The 15,682-nt window shown below is 38.4% G+C and overlaps 1 protein-coding gene across 1 annotated transcript in view; it reads right to left on the bottom strand.

The window, feature by feature from the left end:
- The window catches only part of Cep70 (centrosomal protein 70), a 52,416-nt gene extending 37,015 nt beyond the window's left edge, over positions 1 to 15,401 (bottom strand). Inside the window, exons 1-3 of the mRNA XM_008848455.3 lie at positions 15,282 to 15,401; positions 15,049 to 15,172; positions 14,468 to 14,648 (exon numbers count right to left, since the gene is read on the bottom strand). Coding sequence (XP_008846677.1) covers positions 14,468 to 14,648; positions 15,049 to 15,172; positions 15,282 to 15,333 — 357 coding nt within the window. The 5' untranslated portion in view covers positions 15,334 to 15,401. The remainder of the gene's footprint in view (positions 1 to 14,467; positions 14,649 to 15,048; positions 15,173 to 15,281) is intronic.
- Between the last annotated feature and the right edge of the window lie 281 nt (positions 15,402 to 15,682).

Here is a 15,682-nt window from a genome sequence, read left to right as displayed (position 1 = left end):
CACACACACACACACACACGCATTTTTATGTATCTATATAAAATTTAGAATCCATGAGAGAAACCATATTTGTCTGAGTCCATCTTATTTTGCTGAATATGATCTATAATTGCATCCATTTTCCTGGAAATGACAATTTTGCTCTTTATGGCTAAATAAAACTCATGTATAAACTACATTTTCTTTATTTACTCATCTGTTGATGGACATTAAGACCCAAAAATAAATATATATTTCAATTTCCTTGTATTTGTTAAGGTTTGCTTCAAGCCTTAAAATATGTTCTATTTTATAGAATGTTTCATGGGCTGCTGAAAATGTGTATTCCAGGGTATCTAGGTAGAATATTCTATAGATGTCTGCTGAGTCCATTCACTCTACAATGTCATTTAACTCTGATGTTTATTTTTATGTCTAGATAACCTGTTTATTGGGGAAAGTGTAGTACTAGAGTCACTCACTATGACCGTGTAGAGGTCAATCTGTGCCTTTTCATCCAATAGTATTTATTAAATTTGGTGGAGTAATGTTCAATGTGTATATGTTTAGAATTGTTACATCTTCTTGATGGATTGTTCCTTTAATCAAGAAGTAACATTTATCTGTTCACCCAAGACTCTATCTTTGCCAGTGAGTTGTGTTTCCTGCAGGCAACAAATTGATGAGTACCATTTTTTACAGCAATCTTCTGTCTTTTGATTAAGGATCAAAGCATTCAAAGTTATTATTGAAAAATATATATTAATTCCTGTCATTTGGATTTTTTTTTTTTTTTTTGTCTTTTTGAGACAGGGCCTTCTGTAACCCTAGCTGGCCTGGAACTCACTATGTAGACCAGACTTGCCTCTTACAGAGATCCACCTGCCTCTGCCTCCCAAATGCTGGGATTAAAGGCATGCACCGGCACACCCACCTGTCATTTGGAATTAAAAAAAATGTTTGGTACCTTTCTAATCCTTATTGGTGTATTTATCACTCTAGTCCATTTACCCTTTCCTGTTACCTCACGGTTGTGCTCATTCTTCTCCTCACTGTGTAGGATTCCTTCAATTATCCTCTGTAGCACTGGTGTAGTGGTCAAGAATTGTTTGTGGCAGTATCTTTCCTTCGATTAAATTTTATGGACAGCTTTTCTTTTATGCAAACGTTTTCTTCTTCAGTGATGAAGGACAGCTTTGCCAGATACAGTATGCTAGTTGGCAGTTCCCATCTTTCAGAGCTTGAAATACATTGCTGTATGTTCTCAACAGTGTCTGTTAAGGAATCTGTTGTTATTCTGATGGGTTTGTCTATGTGACTTCCTCTCTCAGCGTTCTTTCTCTGTTCTGTACACTTAGTGTTTTAACTCCAAGATGATATGAGGGACAAGTTCTGTACTGGCCTTTTCTGTTTGGCATTCTAAATGCCTCTGTATAGGGATGGGTATATCTTTCTGTAGATTTGAAGAAAGAAAAAGAGCAAACACTCTACCAAATGAGTTATATCCCCAGTCCTACTTTCTAATCATTTGGTTTATACGTCTTCATCTCTTCCAATGATTCATAAATCTTTCTGATTCATTTTATTTCTTTTCTTTTCTTTTTTGGTACAGGGTCTCACTGTGGAGCCCTAGCTAGACTGAAACTCACTGTGTAGACCAGGAGGGCTGTGAACTTGCCCTTAATCCTCCTGCCTCTGCCTTCCAAGTGCTGGATTATGGGGATGTACCACCAACCCATCTTAAATTGGTCATTTAATGGTATCCCACAGACTTTGCCTGTCCTGTTGGCACTGTCTTACTATTTCATCTTTACTGGTGTCTGAATGTTCTACTTCATCACCCTCATTTTCAAGCCCCAATATTCCATTTCTACTTGATCCATTCTATTGATAAGAATTTCCACTCAATATTATTCCACTTACTGAACTTTTCACTTCCAAAATTTCAACCTTTTTTTCTAGTACCTCCAACTCTTTATTGAGCACCTCATTCCTATCATATATGGGCTTCCTTATTTCATTCAGCTATTTGTATTCTCTTTGAATTTACTCCAGGGTTTGTGTCCTCTTTCATTCTATTGAACATTCCTATAATCAATCTGGAATTCTTTGCCTGGAATTTCATCTAATTTGTTCATATTAAAATTCATTACTGTGGAATTTGTATTTTTTTTTTGGTCTTTTTGAGACAGGGTCTCCTTTAGCCCCAGCTGTCCTGGAACTCACTATGTGGACCAGGCTGGCCTGGCCTTGAACTCACAAAGATCCGCCTGCCTCTGCCTCCCAAGTGCTGGGATTAAAGGCATGGACCACCACGCCTGGCTCTTTTTAAAAAAAAAAAAATATTTTCTTTATTATTTTTATGTGTATGCATGTATTGCCTGCATGGAGGTAAGTGCACCCATGTCATGCAATGCCTGCAGAGGACAGAGGAGGCTATCGGATCCCCTGGAACTGGAGTTATGGACAGTTGTTAGCTGTCATGTGGGTGCTGGGATTGGAACCTGGGTCTTCTGCAAGAACATCCAGTGTTCTTAACCACTGAGCCATCTCTCCAGCCCTGGAATTTGTAATTTTCAAAGGAGTCATGCTGAAAGTCATATTGAAAAAGGCATCTCTTAGACACCAGGGGTTAGAGCAGTGGTTATATTTTTTTAATCACCCATATACTTTCTTGAAGCTTCTGAATATTCAAGTGGGATTGATAGGACTGAGATTTAATTCCCTCTGGACTGGGGAGTGTATCTCAGTAGCTAAACCCTCAACTCACATGCTCAGGAAATTGGACATGAGTTCCAAGAACACAATATTAACTGCAAGAGCAATCACTACTGATGGATTGGTGCACTATGAATCACAGTAAAAGTCCATTTAAAAACCCAGAGAGTGGCCTTCTTAACCCCACACTTTGCCTACACACACACACACACACACACACACACACACACACACACACACACACAGAAATAATCTATTTGTTTAAGACTGAGTCATCCCATATCCCCAGCTGACTTGGAACTTACAATGTAGACCAAGCTGGTTTCAGATCCACCTGCCTATGCTTCCTGAGTTCTGAAATTAAAGGGACGTGCCACCATACTCCCTCAAATAAAATAACCTTTGAAAAAAAAAAAAAAAGAGGTTAGCTAGGGCTACAGGGAGACCCTATCTAAAAAAACAAAAACAGCCAAGCATGGCGGTGCACCCAGTACTAGGGTGGTAGAGGCAGGTGGATCTCTGTGAAATGGAGGCCAGCCTGGTCTCCATAGCAAGTTCCAGGCCAGTTATGGCTACAGGGAAATCCTGTCTCAAAAAGACAGGAAAAAAAAAATGAAGAGTGGCTGAATGGATTTAAAAAGAAGATCCAAGTACTAGATGTTTGTAACAAACTTGCCTCACCTGGAAAGACACACAGACTGAAAAGGAAAAGGGTGGAAAATGATGCTCCGAGCAAATGGAATCCGAAAGCAAGCAGGAGCAGCTAGACGTTTCAGACAAAGCAAACTGCAGACGTTAGAAGGGAATAAAGAAGACCACAATATGGTAATAAATGGAATAATCTACCAAGAAAAGTAAAGATTACAAATACGTATGCACTGAACATCAGTGTGCCACTTAATAAACACTATTGGACACAAGAGAGCAATAGTTCCTGAGACAACAATAAGGGATGAGTTTGATACCCAACTCTCGCTAATTAGATAAACCATCCATACAAACATAATTTCAAAAGTTAAACTATACAATACACTAAACAGACTAGTATCTACAGAACACTCCATCCTACATCTGTGGAATGCACATTCTTCTCATAATGGAATAAAATCAGCAATCAGTGTCAGATAATTTATAGAAACACATGGAGATTAAGCAATAACACTTTAGAATGATCCGTGATCACTGAAAAATTCTGGAAGAAAAATTTAAAAATCCTAGAATCAAATCAAATCAAACTTGTTATGTTGGCTGTCTAGTTTGCTTTTCTATTACTGTGATAAACATACCATGACCAAAAGCAACTTAGGGAAGAAAGGCTTTATTTTAGCTTACGGTTCCAGAGAGGTAAGAGTCTATTTATGGCGGGGAAGGTATGGCATGGTGGTTGAGCAAGAAGGCGGCTGATCACACACAAGAAGCAGAGAGAGCAAACAGGAAGTGGAGCAAAGCTATAAACCCTCAGAGCCTGTCCCCAGTGATGTACTTCCTCCAGCTAGGCTGCACCTACTAAAGGCTCTGTAACCTCCCCAACAGGGCTACCAACTGAGGACCAAGTGTTCAAATACATGAGCTTATAGGGGGACATTTCTCATTCAACCACCACAGTGGCTCATGCCTATAAACTCAGCAGTTGGAAGGCAAAGCAAGACCACTACCAAGTCCAGAGTCAGCCAGGCTACACAGTGAGTTTTAGGTGGTCAGCCTGGGCTGCAAAATGAGACTCTCTCAAGAAAAAAAAAAGTCATTTTGAGCTCTTTACAACTATACTATGAGCTACATAAAATTCCAGTATAAGGTATGAAACTAGCATTATGAACTTTGAATCTTTTTATTGTTAATGATGTGTCTAGGTGTGTGTCTGTGCACAAGAGTGTAGGTGCCTTTGGAGGCTGTCAGATCCCCTGGAGCTGGAGTTACAAGTGGTTGAGACCCATCCAGTATGGGTACTGGAAACTGCACTCACCGCAGCAAGAGCAGAATGCACTCTTAACTGCTGAGCCGTCTCTCCAGCCCTGCATTATGAACTGTATATACAGGTACTATGAGTTCTCTACAGAGGATAGTATGAAAGCTGTTCATGGCAGTATGAGCACTGTACAGGTGCACAAGGAGATGTTTTATATATATGTGGCCAGGCACCAAGGTACATTCCAGCACAGTATCACCTCTAAACAGGTGCACTACAAGCTCAAGGCAGATGAAATATGAGCCCCTAAACAAGGTACCATATATGACCCCAACAGAGGTGCACTATGAATTCTATACAGGGCACTATTTGGTTTTTCTTACATGTGCACTATAGGCTCTCTACAGAGAGGTACTATCAAATTGTGAAGAGGTGTACTATTACTGTATGAAAGGCACTATATTGGGTTTGATGATCTATGCACAGGCAATATGTACTCAATACCATGAAACGTGAGAGGTAACAGGGCACTGTAAGATCTATGTACTGTACTATGATTTCTACACAGGGAGCTATGACCTCCACAACATGAACTATGAGCTGTACAGGAGGCATTATCAGGCACTTGCCATGAAATAGGAGCTCAGTACAGTGCAAAGGAGGCCTATTCTGGTACTGTTGCATAGATACAGTGAATTATTCTATTTATCACATAAAGACCCATATGAATTACACCATGAAATGTGTACAAACAAAGTAAGATCTTTGTGTAGGCTACAATGACTTTAAAAGTGCAGAATGAGGGGCTGGAGAGACTCAGTGGTTAAGAGCATTGTCTGCTCTTGCAGAGGACCCATGTTCGATTCCCAGCACCCACATGGCACTTAACAACTGTCTGAAACTTCAGTTTCAGGAGAATATGACTCCCTCTTCAGACCTCTGCAGGCACTGCATGACACAGGTGCACCTACATACATGCAGGCAATACACTCATACACATAAAATAAAAATAAAAAATGAAATAGTATTTTTTAAGAATAAAATGAAATACATACCAGGCACTACTGTTTCTCTATATTATGAGCTTCATAAAGGTGCAATACGAGTTATATAAAGGTCAGGTATGACACAGGTGCACCTACATACATGCAGGCAATACACTCATACACATAAAATAAAAATAAAAAATGAAATAGTATTTTTTAAGAACAAAATGAAATATATACCAGGCACTACTGTTTCTCTATATTATGAGCTTCATAAAGGTGCAATACGAGTTATATAAAGGTCAGTTATATAAAGGTCAGGCATTATCTGCTCTATATAAGTATACTATGACTTTATAGTCTATGAATGCTGTATGGGTCAATATGAGCTCAAAACAGGAAAATTTGGTATCTATATACACCATTATGACCTCTATAGTAGGTAAAATGATATGCAGTAAAATATGCTCTGTGTAAAGTGCATTATTATCTGCTCACTAGGCTTTATACACATAATACATGAAAATATGATCACAAAGAACTATATCTATACAGGATTTAAACCTCTATACAGGGCACTGAAATTCAAAATGAGAACTGTCATCTCTAAAAGTTGCACTAAATCTGCAACAAGAGGTCTGTGGGTAGAAAAGATACTCTAGTCAGGAGCATTATGACTCTATACAAGGCATTATGAGCTCTATATAGGGCAATGTGAGCGCTAAACAGAGCAATAAAAGCACAATACGGGGTGGGGGGGGACTGTGACCTATATATAAGGCACTATGAATTCTACAAAAAACATTATGACCTCTATAAAGCGCCCTATGAGATGAAAGTAAGCGCAAAATGAGCTCTCTGCCAGTACTGTAATGCTGTATACAAGGTACACTATGAGATGTATAATGGAGACTGTGAAGTCTACACAGGACATTATGAGCTCATACAAGGTGCATTATGATTCACATACTACTACTATAGTATGAGCTCTATACCATGTAGACTGTAGACTCTAGGCACTGTGAGCTCTGCACAGGGCATTTGAGGCTCAAGTCATTGTGTCCTTTAATCAGGAGCAACCTGAGCTACACAGAGTTGCACTATGAGCTATATAAAGGGTGTTATGAATTGTACAAGTATACTATATGCTCAAGACAGCTCAAAAATATATACACACAGAGCACTATAAGATGTGTATATGGAATTATGAAATCTAAATAGGTGCTTTATGTACTCTACTCATATGTAATATGAGCTCAATATATAGCGTTATGACCTCAATGGAGATATACTATGAATTCTATACAGGGTGACATCAGCTCTATACATGGCCCTATGAGCTCTACATAGGTTCACTATGAGATATACATGATCTGTATAAGGATCTCTTAGCTCTATGTAGAATACTATAAGATCTATAATGGTCTTTATGGGCTACAAGAAAGAGCATTAGGGGCTGGAGAGATGGCTCAACAGTTAAGAACACAGACTACTCTTGCAGAGGACCTGAGCTTCCCAGCACCCACAAGGCAGCTAACAACTGTCCATAACTCCAGTTCCAGGGGATCTGACATGCTCTTCTGACTTCCCTGGGCACTGCATGACACAGGAGTACTTACATATATGCAGGCAATGCACTCATACATATAAAATAAAAATTAAAAAATCTAAAAAATAGAACATTCAATATTCTGTATGTTCCAGGCATGGTAGCACATGCCTTTAATCCCAGCACTTGGGAGGCAGAGGCTGGGGGATCTCTGTGAGATCATGGCCACACAGCAAGTTCCAGGCCAGCTGGGACTACCGGGAGATCTTGTCTCAAAAACAACAAAATCTCTATGCACAGTATGATGTCTGAACAAGTGCACTGGGAGCACTACTCAAGTGGCCTATGAGCTCTACAGAGAACTCCGTGAGCTCTTAAACATGGCCCTATGACCAATAAATATGGTAGTATGGACACTAAAAATGTGCACTCTGAACTTGATGCAATTTAGTATGAACTCAACATGGGGCACACTATATCTTCAATGGAGGCACACTATGGCATGGCACTGTGCACTTTACATAGGACACCCTGAGCTCCATCAAGTGACTTATGAGGTCTATATAAGTGTACAGTGAGCTCCATACATGACACTATGAGCTCTCTATGAAGCCCTATGAATGCAGAGGTCACTGTGGCCTCTACACAACTGTAGTACTAGGTATATACATGTGCACTGTGAGCTATATAAAGGGCATTATGAATGCTATACAGGTGCACTATGCACTCTATATAGGGCACCATAATCTCCATACAGAGCACTACGGTCTATATGCAAGGTCCTATGAGCTCTGTACAAGGCAATATAAGTTCAATACAGGGGAATATAATTGTATATTGGACATTATAACATACACAATGTACTATGACTTCTTTGCAGGTAACTATGACCTCTATAACATGCATTATGAGATGTATACAGGACGTTATGAGGCATTTTGAGTGAAATATGAGCTCAATACAGGGTAATATGAGATCTATTCAGGCTTCTGGACTGTCAGTTCTAGGACCCATGCTGTCTTATGTATCATAGCTTCTCTTTCAATGTTGTTTTGGCTGTTCTGCTGTATTTTCATATGAATTTTAAGACCATTTTGCTTTGAATCTATAGAAAGATACTGTCCTGTTAACACTGTCAAATTGTTTTAAGTATTGTATTCTTTTGGTGCTATTGTGAATGGAGATTTTTTTTCTTAATTTTATTTTGGATTTTTAATCATTAGTGTTTAAAAATATAATCAATTACAACTGATGGCTGCTGTGGGAGGGGAAGAGTCAGTTTTTTTCAGAGATGTAGGCCTGAGAGGCTACAATGCTCCAGTAGATAGATAGCCCATGAACATACAGGCAATACTCAATGGATTTGGAGAATTTTTTTTTTTTTAAAAAAAGCATATGAAATTGGGAAGGAAAAGTGGTTGGGGAGGGTATGGAAGGAGTTGGAAGGGAGGGAATAGGGGTTGGATTTGATCTCAATATATTATATGCATGTATGAATATTATTTAAAATAAAAATATAGGTATTATGTATACATAGGCCTTGTATTCTTCAATTTTTCTGAATTATTAACCTTACTAGTTCTTTTTGTGTATTCCTTAGGGTTTTCTACATACAAGATCATGTCATTTGTAAATAAAGATCACTTGGCATACTCTTTCTCTGAAAAAAAAGAAAAAATGTTAACTTTGAATATTAATGATTCCAACTTTTCAAACAAAAGACAATGACAAGTAGATTGGATTAAAAAGATCCATCTATTTAGTGCTCTCAAAAAAGGTGCTTCACCATAAACTATAGATACTGCCTTAGGGAGAAAGAATGGAAGAATTATTCCAAGCAACTGGAAACAGGAAACAATTATGTGTCACTGTTCTAATATCTGCCAAACAAAATAAAGAAAATCAGTATGAAGTGTCTGTCATACTGATTAAAGGAACAATCCATAAAGAGAACATCACAATTCTAAACATATATACACCAAACACGGCATAACAAAAATCATAAAATAAATACTATTAGAGGAAAAGTCACAGATTAACCTCAACACACAATAATGGTGGGTGACTTCAACAATATGCCATTCTCACCAATAACACAATCTAAACAGAGAATCATTTAATGATGTTTCATATTAAATGAGTGATGTCATATATCAAATGAACTTAACATTTAAAGAACATTCCATGCAAACATTGCAGAACATATTCTTCTCAGTAGCCCATAGAATTTTCTCTAAAATAGATCATATAGTAAGACATAAAGTAAGTCTTAATAAATACAAGTTAAAATAATTTTCTGACCATAACAGAATAAAGCTAGAAATCAACGGCAAGAGAAACTGAAGAACATACACAAACTCATGGAGATTAAATAACACACTCTTGAATGATGAATAGGTCACTGACCTATCATCAAGAAGGAAATCAAACATTCCTAGAATTGAATGAAAATGAAAACACAACACTCCAAAAGCTCTACTTTTGGAAAAGAGTATGAAATGAAAATAGTACTAATCTGAGAGCTCATAGTTATAAGTGCCTACATGAAAAAAAAAATCAGCAAGATCTTATTAACTTAATGATGCACTTTAGGGTGCATACAAAGAACATACAAAAATCAAAGTAGAAGGAAAGAAATAAGAACAAACATTTATTTTTTTTTAAAAAAAGATAAGGGCTGGAGAGATGGTTCAGTGGTTAAGAACACTGGTGGTTCTTGCAGAAGACCCAGGTTTGAATGCCAGCATCCACATGGCAGCTAACAACTATCCATAACTCCAGTCCCAGGGGATCCGACAGCCTTTTCTGAATTCTGCTGGCATTGCATGTCATGGGTGCACTTGCCTACATGCAGGCAATACACACATACACATAAAAAATAAAAATTAAGAAAAAAAAAGACAAGAATCATTACAAAGAATCAATGAGGGCCTAGAAAAAGAATGACTCAACAGGTAAAGACATTTGCTGCCACATTTGCCTACTTGAATCCAATCTCCAGACATACACGGAAGGAGAGAACTGACTCCTGCCAGTTGTCCTCTGGCCTCCACACACATGGCATGGCACACACACACATGCACACACACACGCTCACACACACACACAAATAAACAAATGTTATAAAAAAATTTTAAAAAGAAATCAATGAGAGGCTGGAGGGATGACTCAGCAGTTAGGAGCACTGACTGCTCTTACAGAGGACCTGGGTTCAATTCCCAGCACCCACATGGTGGCTATGAATCATCCTTAACTCCAGTTCCAGGGGAATCCGAAGCCCTCTTCTGACCTCCTTGGCATTGCATGACACGGGTGCACTCACATACATGTAGGCGATACACTCATACACATGAAATAAAAATAATAAATAAAATATATTTTTAAAAAATCAATGAAACAGAGTTGATTCTTTGAAAAACAAACAATATCAACAAATCAGAGCGCCAAACTAACTAAAAGAGAATACCCACATTTAAAAAATTAGAGGTGAATGACATGATGACAGCAATAAAATTCAGAAATTAGGCCATACCTTAAAAACTTATATTTCAATAAATTAGAAAATCCAAAAGAAACAGATGAATTTCTAGATGCATATGGCCTACTAAAATTAAACCAAGATGAACTAAATAATTTAAACAGATCTAAACAAGCAATGAGATTGAAGCAGTGATTTAAATGTCTCCCAAATAAAAAAGTCCAGGCCCAAATAAATTCACTGCTAAATTTTAACAAACCAACCAACCAAACAAACAAAAATGTTTCCATAAAATAGGAAAGAAAGGAAGGAACACTACCAAATTCTTTTATGAAGCTAGTATTACTCTGGAACCAAAACTAGATAAAGACAGAACAAAAAATTATAGACCAAGTTCCCTGATGAACACAGATGCAAAAAATGCACAACAAAATACTTAAAAACCAAATTCAAAAAACATATCGAAAAGATTGCTCACAATGATCCGCTTGACTTTATTCTGGACATGTACTGATGGTTCAATATAAGCATATTAAGAACTGTAATATAACCAGGTGTGATGATGACACCTTTGATCCCAGCACTCAGGAGGCAGAGGCAGGCAGATCTCTGTGAGTTCAAGGCCAGCCTGGTCTACATAGTGAGTTCCAGTCCAGCTGGGGCTACAGGGAGACCCTGTCTCAAAAAAAAAAAAAATCTAATATCACTTCATGACATAAGTCCTTGAAGAGTTCTGCTTCCTTGCCTGCTTGAAGATGTGAGCCTGTTTTCTGCTCCTGCTCTGGTCACCTCCAGCCACCATGCCTTCCTGCCATGACAGACTAATCCCCCTGGACCGTAAGCTCAAATAAACTCTTCATTTTATAAGTTCCCTTGGTCATGGTGTTTTATCACAGCAACAGAAAAATTAACTAACACAAAAATTTGTACCAGAAGCCAGGCGTGGTGGCGCACACATTTAGTCCCAGCACTCTGGAGGCAGAGGCAGGGAGAGCTCTGTGAGTTCAGCCTGTTCTACATAGCAAGCTCCAACCCAGCTGAAGCTACAGAGAAACCCTGTCTCAAAAAGATTAAAAAAAAATTTTTTTTGTACCAGAGAGTGGGCTGTTGGCTGTGAAGAACCTGACGATGTAGGTTTTGGGAGGAATATGGAAAACTTTGGAAGTTTGGGTCAGAAAAGTAGTTAACAGCTGTAAGCAGAGCTTAATAGGCCATTCTAGTAGGAGCCTGGAAGAAAGTAGTGCTGAGAACAATGTAGTTATAGAGGGAAATAAGAACTTAAGCAGCAATTGGGATATTTTGGCAAAGGCTCTGGCTGGAGTCTATCCATAGTCAAAAAGTTTGCCTGAGGCTAAGTTGAAAAGCAATGGACTAACTTCTGCAGTGAAGGATATTTCTAGAGAGCCTAACATAGAAGTGGTGGCATGCTGTTACTGGTGAATATTATGCACATCTACAGTGAAAAAGAACAAATGGGGCAGAAAGAAATGCAGAATGTACAGTTTGAATTGAAAAAGAGCACTAGGAAGATTAATGCTGGAGCCCAGGCATGTGTTATAGAAGAGGATCCCTTTGATAAGGAAAGGAAAGTACCTACGAGTTTTTAATCCTATACCTAGTGGAAAAATTCATAAAAATGAAAGCATTCAATATCAAGGGTTGGCAAGAATATGAAGAAACTAGAATTTGAGTCAAGTGTGGTACATAATTCTAGCACTTGGGAGGATGAGGCAGGAGGATTATATGTTTGAGGACAGCATGTCCTAAGTAGTAAGTTACATGTCCTAGCTTGAATTACATAGCAAGATCCTGTCTTGAAAGAAAGAAAGAAAGAAAGAAAGAAAGAAAGAAAGAAAGAAAGAAAGAAAGAAAGAGAAAGAAAGAAAGAAAAGAATGTAGTGGGCTGTAGAGATGGCTCAGTGGTTAACAGTCCTGCTCTTCCAAAGGACCTAAGTTGGGCTCCAGCATCCATGTTGGGCAGCTCATGACTGCCTAGAACTCCAGCTTGAGGCGATCTGATACCTTCCCCTGGCTTCCATGGGCACAGACACACAATATACACATACATAAAAATAAATCTTTTTTTATTGGTCTTTTTGAGGCAGGGTCTCCTTGTAGTGGGGCTGGCCTAGAACTTGCTATGTAGACCAGGCTGGCCTTGAACTCACAGAGATCTGCCTGCCTCTGCCTCCTGAGTGCTGGGATTAAAGGTATGCACCACCACACTCAGCTAAAATAAATATTTTTTTTAAAAAATTTAAAGGAAAAAAATTTTAAAGACACCATGATGAACCCATTCCTTTGTTATGTGCTAACCCAAAAAGCTAACATATATATTGTATACACACACACAGGTAGATATGAAACTAGGACTCTAGTAGTCTACTGAAAATATAGTCAACTTGAAGAAGTTTGGCAGTCTTTTAAAAAATTAAACATATGCCAGGCCTGGTTGTGCATGCCTTTAATCCCAGTATTCAGGAAGCAAAGGCAGGTAGAGCTCTAAATTCAAGGCCAGCCTGGTCTACATAGCGACTTCCAGATCAGCCCCACTTCAAGGAGATCCTGTCTCAAAAAGACCAAAAGAAAAAAAAAGAGACATATATTTATATGACTCAGTAATTCAAGTTCGTGGTATCTACCCAGGAGAAATTAAATCATATGTCCACATAAAACCTTGAACATAAATGTTTACAAGATCTCTATTCATATAAGTGTCATATGCTAACCAATTGCAACTCTGGAGCAAAAACTTTCTTTGTAATGGGCAGAAACCAAAATAACTCCAGCAACAGATAAATGGGTAAAACTGCAGCATACTCATACAATGGAACATCTCTCAGTAACAAAAGGAAAAGACAACTTATGCAAGAAGGCACATTAACTAGCTTTCTGTCACTGTAACAAAATAACCGAGTCAATTAACTTTCTAAAAGTTTATTTGGGGGCATAGTGTGCTGAGTCATGTTTGTAATACTAGCACGTGAGCTGCTGAGGCAGGACTGTCACAAGTTTGAGGCCAGCCTAGGCTAAACTGTGACTTTCAAACCAGCCTGGCCTGAAAGTTTAATTTGACTCACACTTCTAAAGGTTCTAGTCTAAAAATGAGTGGCCCCATTTTTTTTATATTTTATTATTTTTATTTTTCATGTGTATGAGTGTATTGTCTGCATGTATGTGAGTGCACCCATGTCATGCAGTGCTGCAGAGGTCAGAAGAGGGCTTCAGATTTCCCTGGAACTGGAGTTAAGGACTGGTCATAGCTGCCATGTGGGTGCTGGGAATTGAACCCAGGCCCTCTGCAAGAGCAGCCAGTGCTCTTAACCGCTGAGCCACCTTTCCAGCTGCAAGCCCCATATTTTTTAGGCAAAGAAGTGGCTGCTCCATTTCTCTGTGCAGTAGCATGTGGCAGAACAAGCACACTTACATCAGGGACCAGGAAGCCAAGAGAAGAGACGTGGGCCCCACAACCCCTTTTGAGGGCATGACCTGATGACCTAAGGACATCCCATCTCCTAAAGGCTCCATCACCCCCAATAATGCCACCATCAGGCAGGAGCAAGCTTTTCACATGTGCATCTCTGAGGGTTACTTCCTAAAACCATTACATACAAGCACATAAGTGAATCTCAAAACGAGATGCTAAATGGAAAAAAGATTAGCTATTCATATTACTACCCTATGCTAACATGAACTGCTTTTCTCCAGCAAGCCTTCCTATATCTAGGACATTTGTGGATGTCCTTGAACTCTTGCCAAAGACATGGACCATGGAAGCAACATGAAGTTCCGCGGACTGTGATGAGCTGTTTTGGTGCTAACCATCCAACCAGAAAATATGTAACCAATACCTGTAATAGTTTATGCTCCTTTTGAAGGTCTTTTATTTTATTCTCTTGCTGGAAAACCCTATTTAGGGACTCGTCTTTCAATACACCAATTTTGGCTTTCATGCTTTCCATAATTTCTTCCAAGTCATTAGCTCGTTTTTCCTGGTGCGATGCTCGGTTTTGCTCTAGCTGAAGTTCATTTCTAATTTAATAGACACAATTTCTCCCCTTAGTGTTAAAAATAAATCAGATCACACATACCCATTCAACAACTTACTTTCTAAATTTTCTTAATATTTCTTTATTTTATTTTGGTGCTGAGAATCAAACCTACAGCTTCAAGCACAATTAACCAGTGTTGCGCCACAAAGCTATACCCCAGTCCCCATTTCTAGCTTATAACCGAAATAGAAGAAACAGAGGCCATCAATACATATTTATTCTAAGTGTTACAAAAGAGGCATCTAGTAAAATGTACCTATTTACCTATAAAAATATTTTTAAAGTTATAACATTTAATGAAAATGAAAATTAAATTTCAGGATCCTTTGCCAGGGACTTACTTCCAGAATGCATACAAGCAATACAAAGGACTTTCTTACTTAAGGTGCTGATTAGTTTCTATGAGCTCCCGTATCATGCTCTGTTGACACGCTGTTTCTTCCATCAACACTTTCAAATTCTGCCTCATTCTTTGTGATGATTGTTTGTCAAAAATGATGAGATCTCCATTTTAAAAAATATACATAGTAAGAATAAAGGTAAAAACATTTTAAGATTAAAACATTTTAAAGAAAAATAAGCTTTTTACTCAACAGAGCAAGAATCTAATTACCTTTAATATCAGTTCTTTTGACTAGACACAAAGGTTTTAAGCCATGCGCCATTAGCAACACGTTTATACTTTCCCATTCTGCTTCTTCCTGCTACAATTACAAGGAGAGAGAAAAGGATCAACTCCAAGATATGAAGATAAACCATCCCATATGATTTCCTGTTTTCAGAACAGAACTTTTTTTCCATAACTTATTGTTTTTTTAAGATTTCTTTTAAATTGAGTGTGAGAGAGTGTGTGCAGGTACCCACAGAGACCAGAAGAGGTCATCAGAGCCCCTGAAGCTGGAGTTACAGGTAGTTGTGAGCCATATAGCATGGTTGCTAGGGAACTGAATTGAGTCTTCTGGAAAAGTAAGCAAGCATTCTTAACCATTAAGTCATCTCTACAGCTCTCAAAAG

Source organism: Nannospalax galili, unplaced genomic scaffold (assembly GCF_000622305.1).
Source record: "Nannospalax galili isolate Female #2095 unplaced genomic scaffold, S.galili_v1.0 scaffold1844, whole genome shotgun sequence".
Classification (NCBI taxonomy): domain Eukaryota; kingdom Metazoa; phylum Chordata; class Mammalia; order Rodentia; family Spalacidae; genus Nannospalax; species Nannospalax galili.
This window is presented reverse-complemented; position numbering and strand designations above follow the sequence as displayed.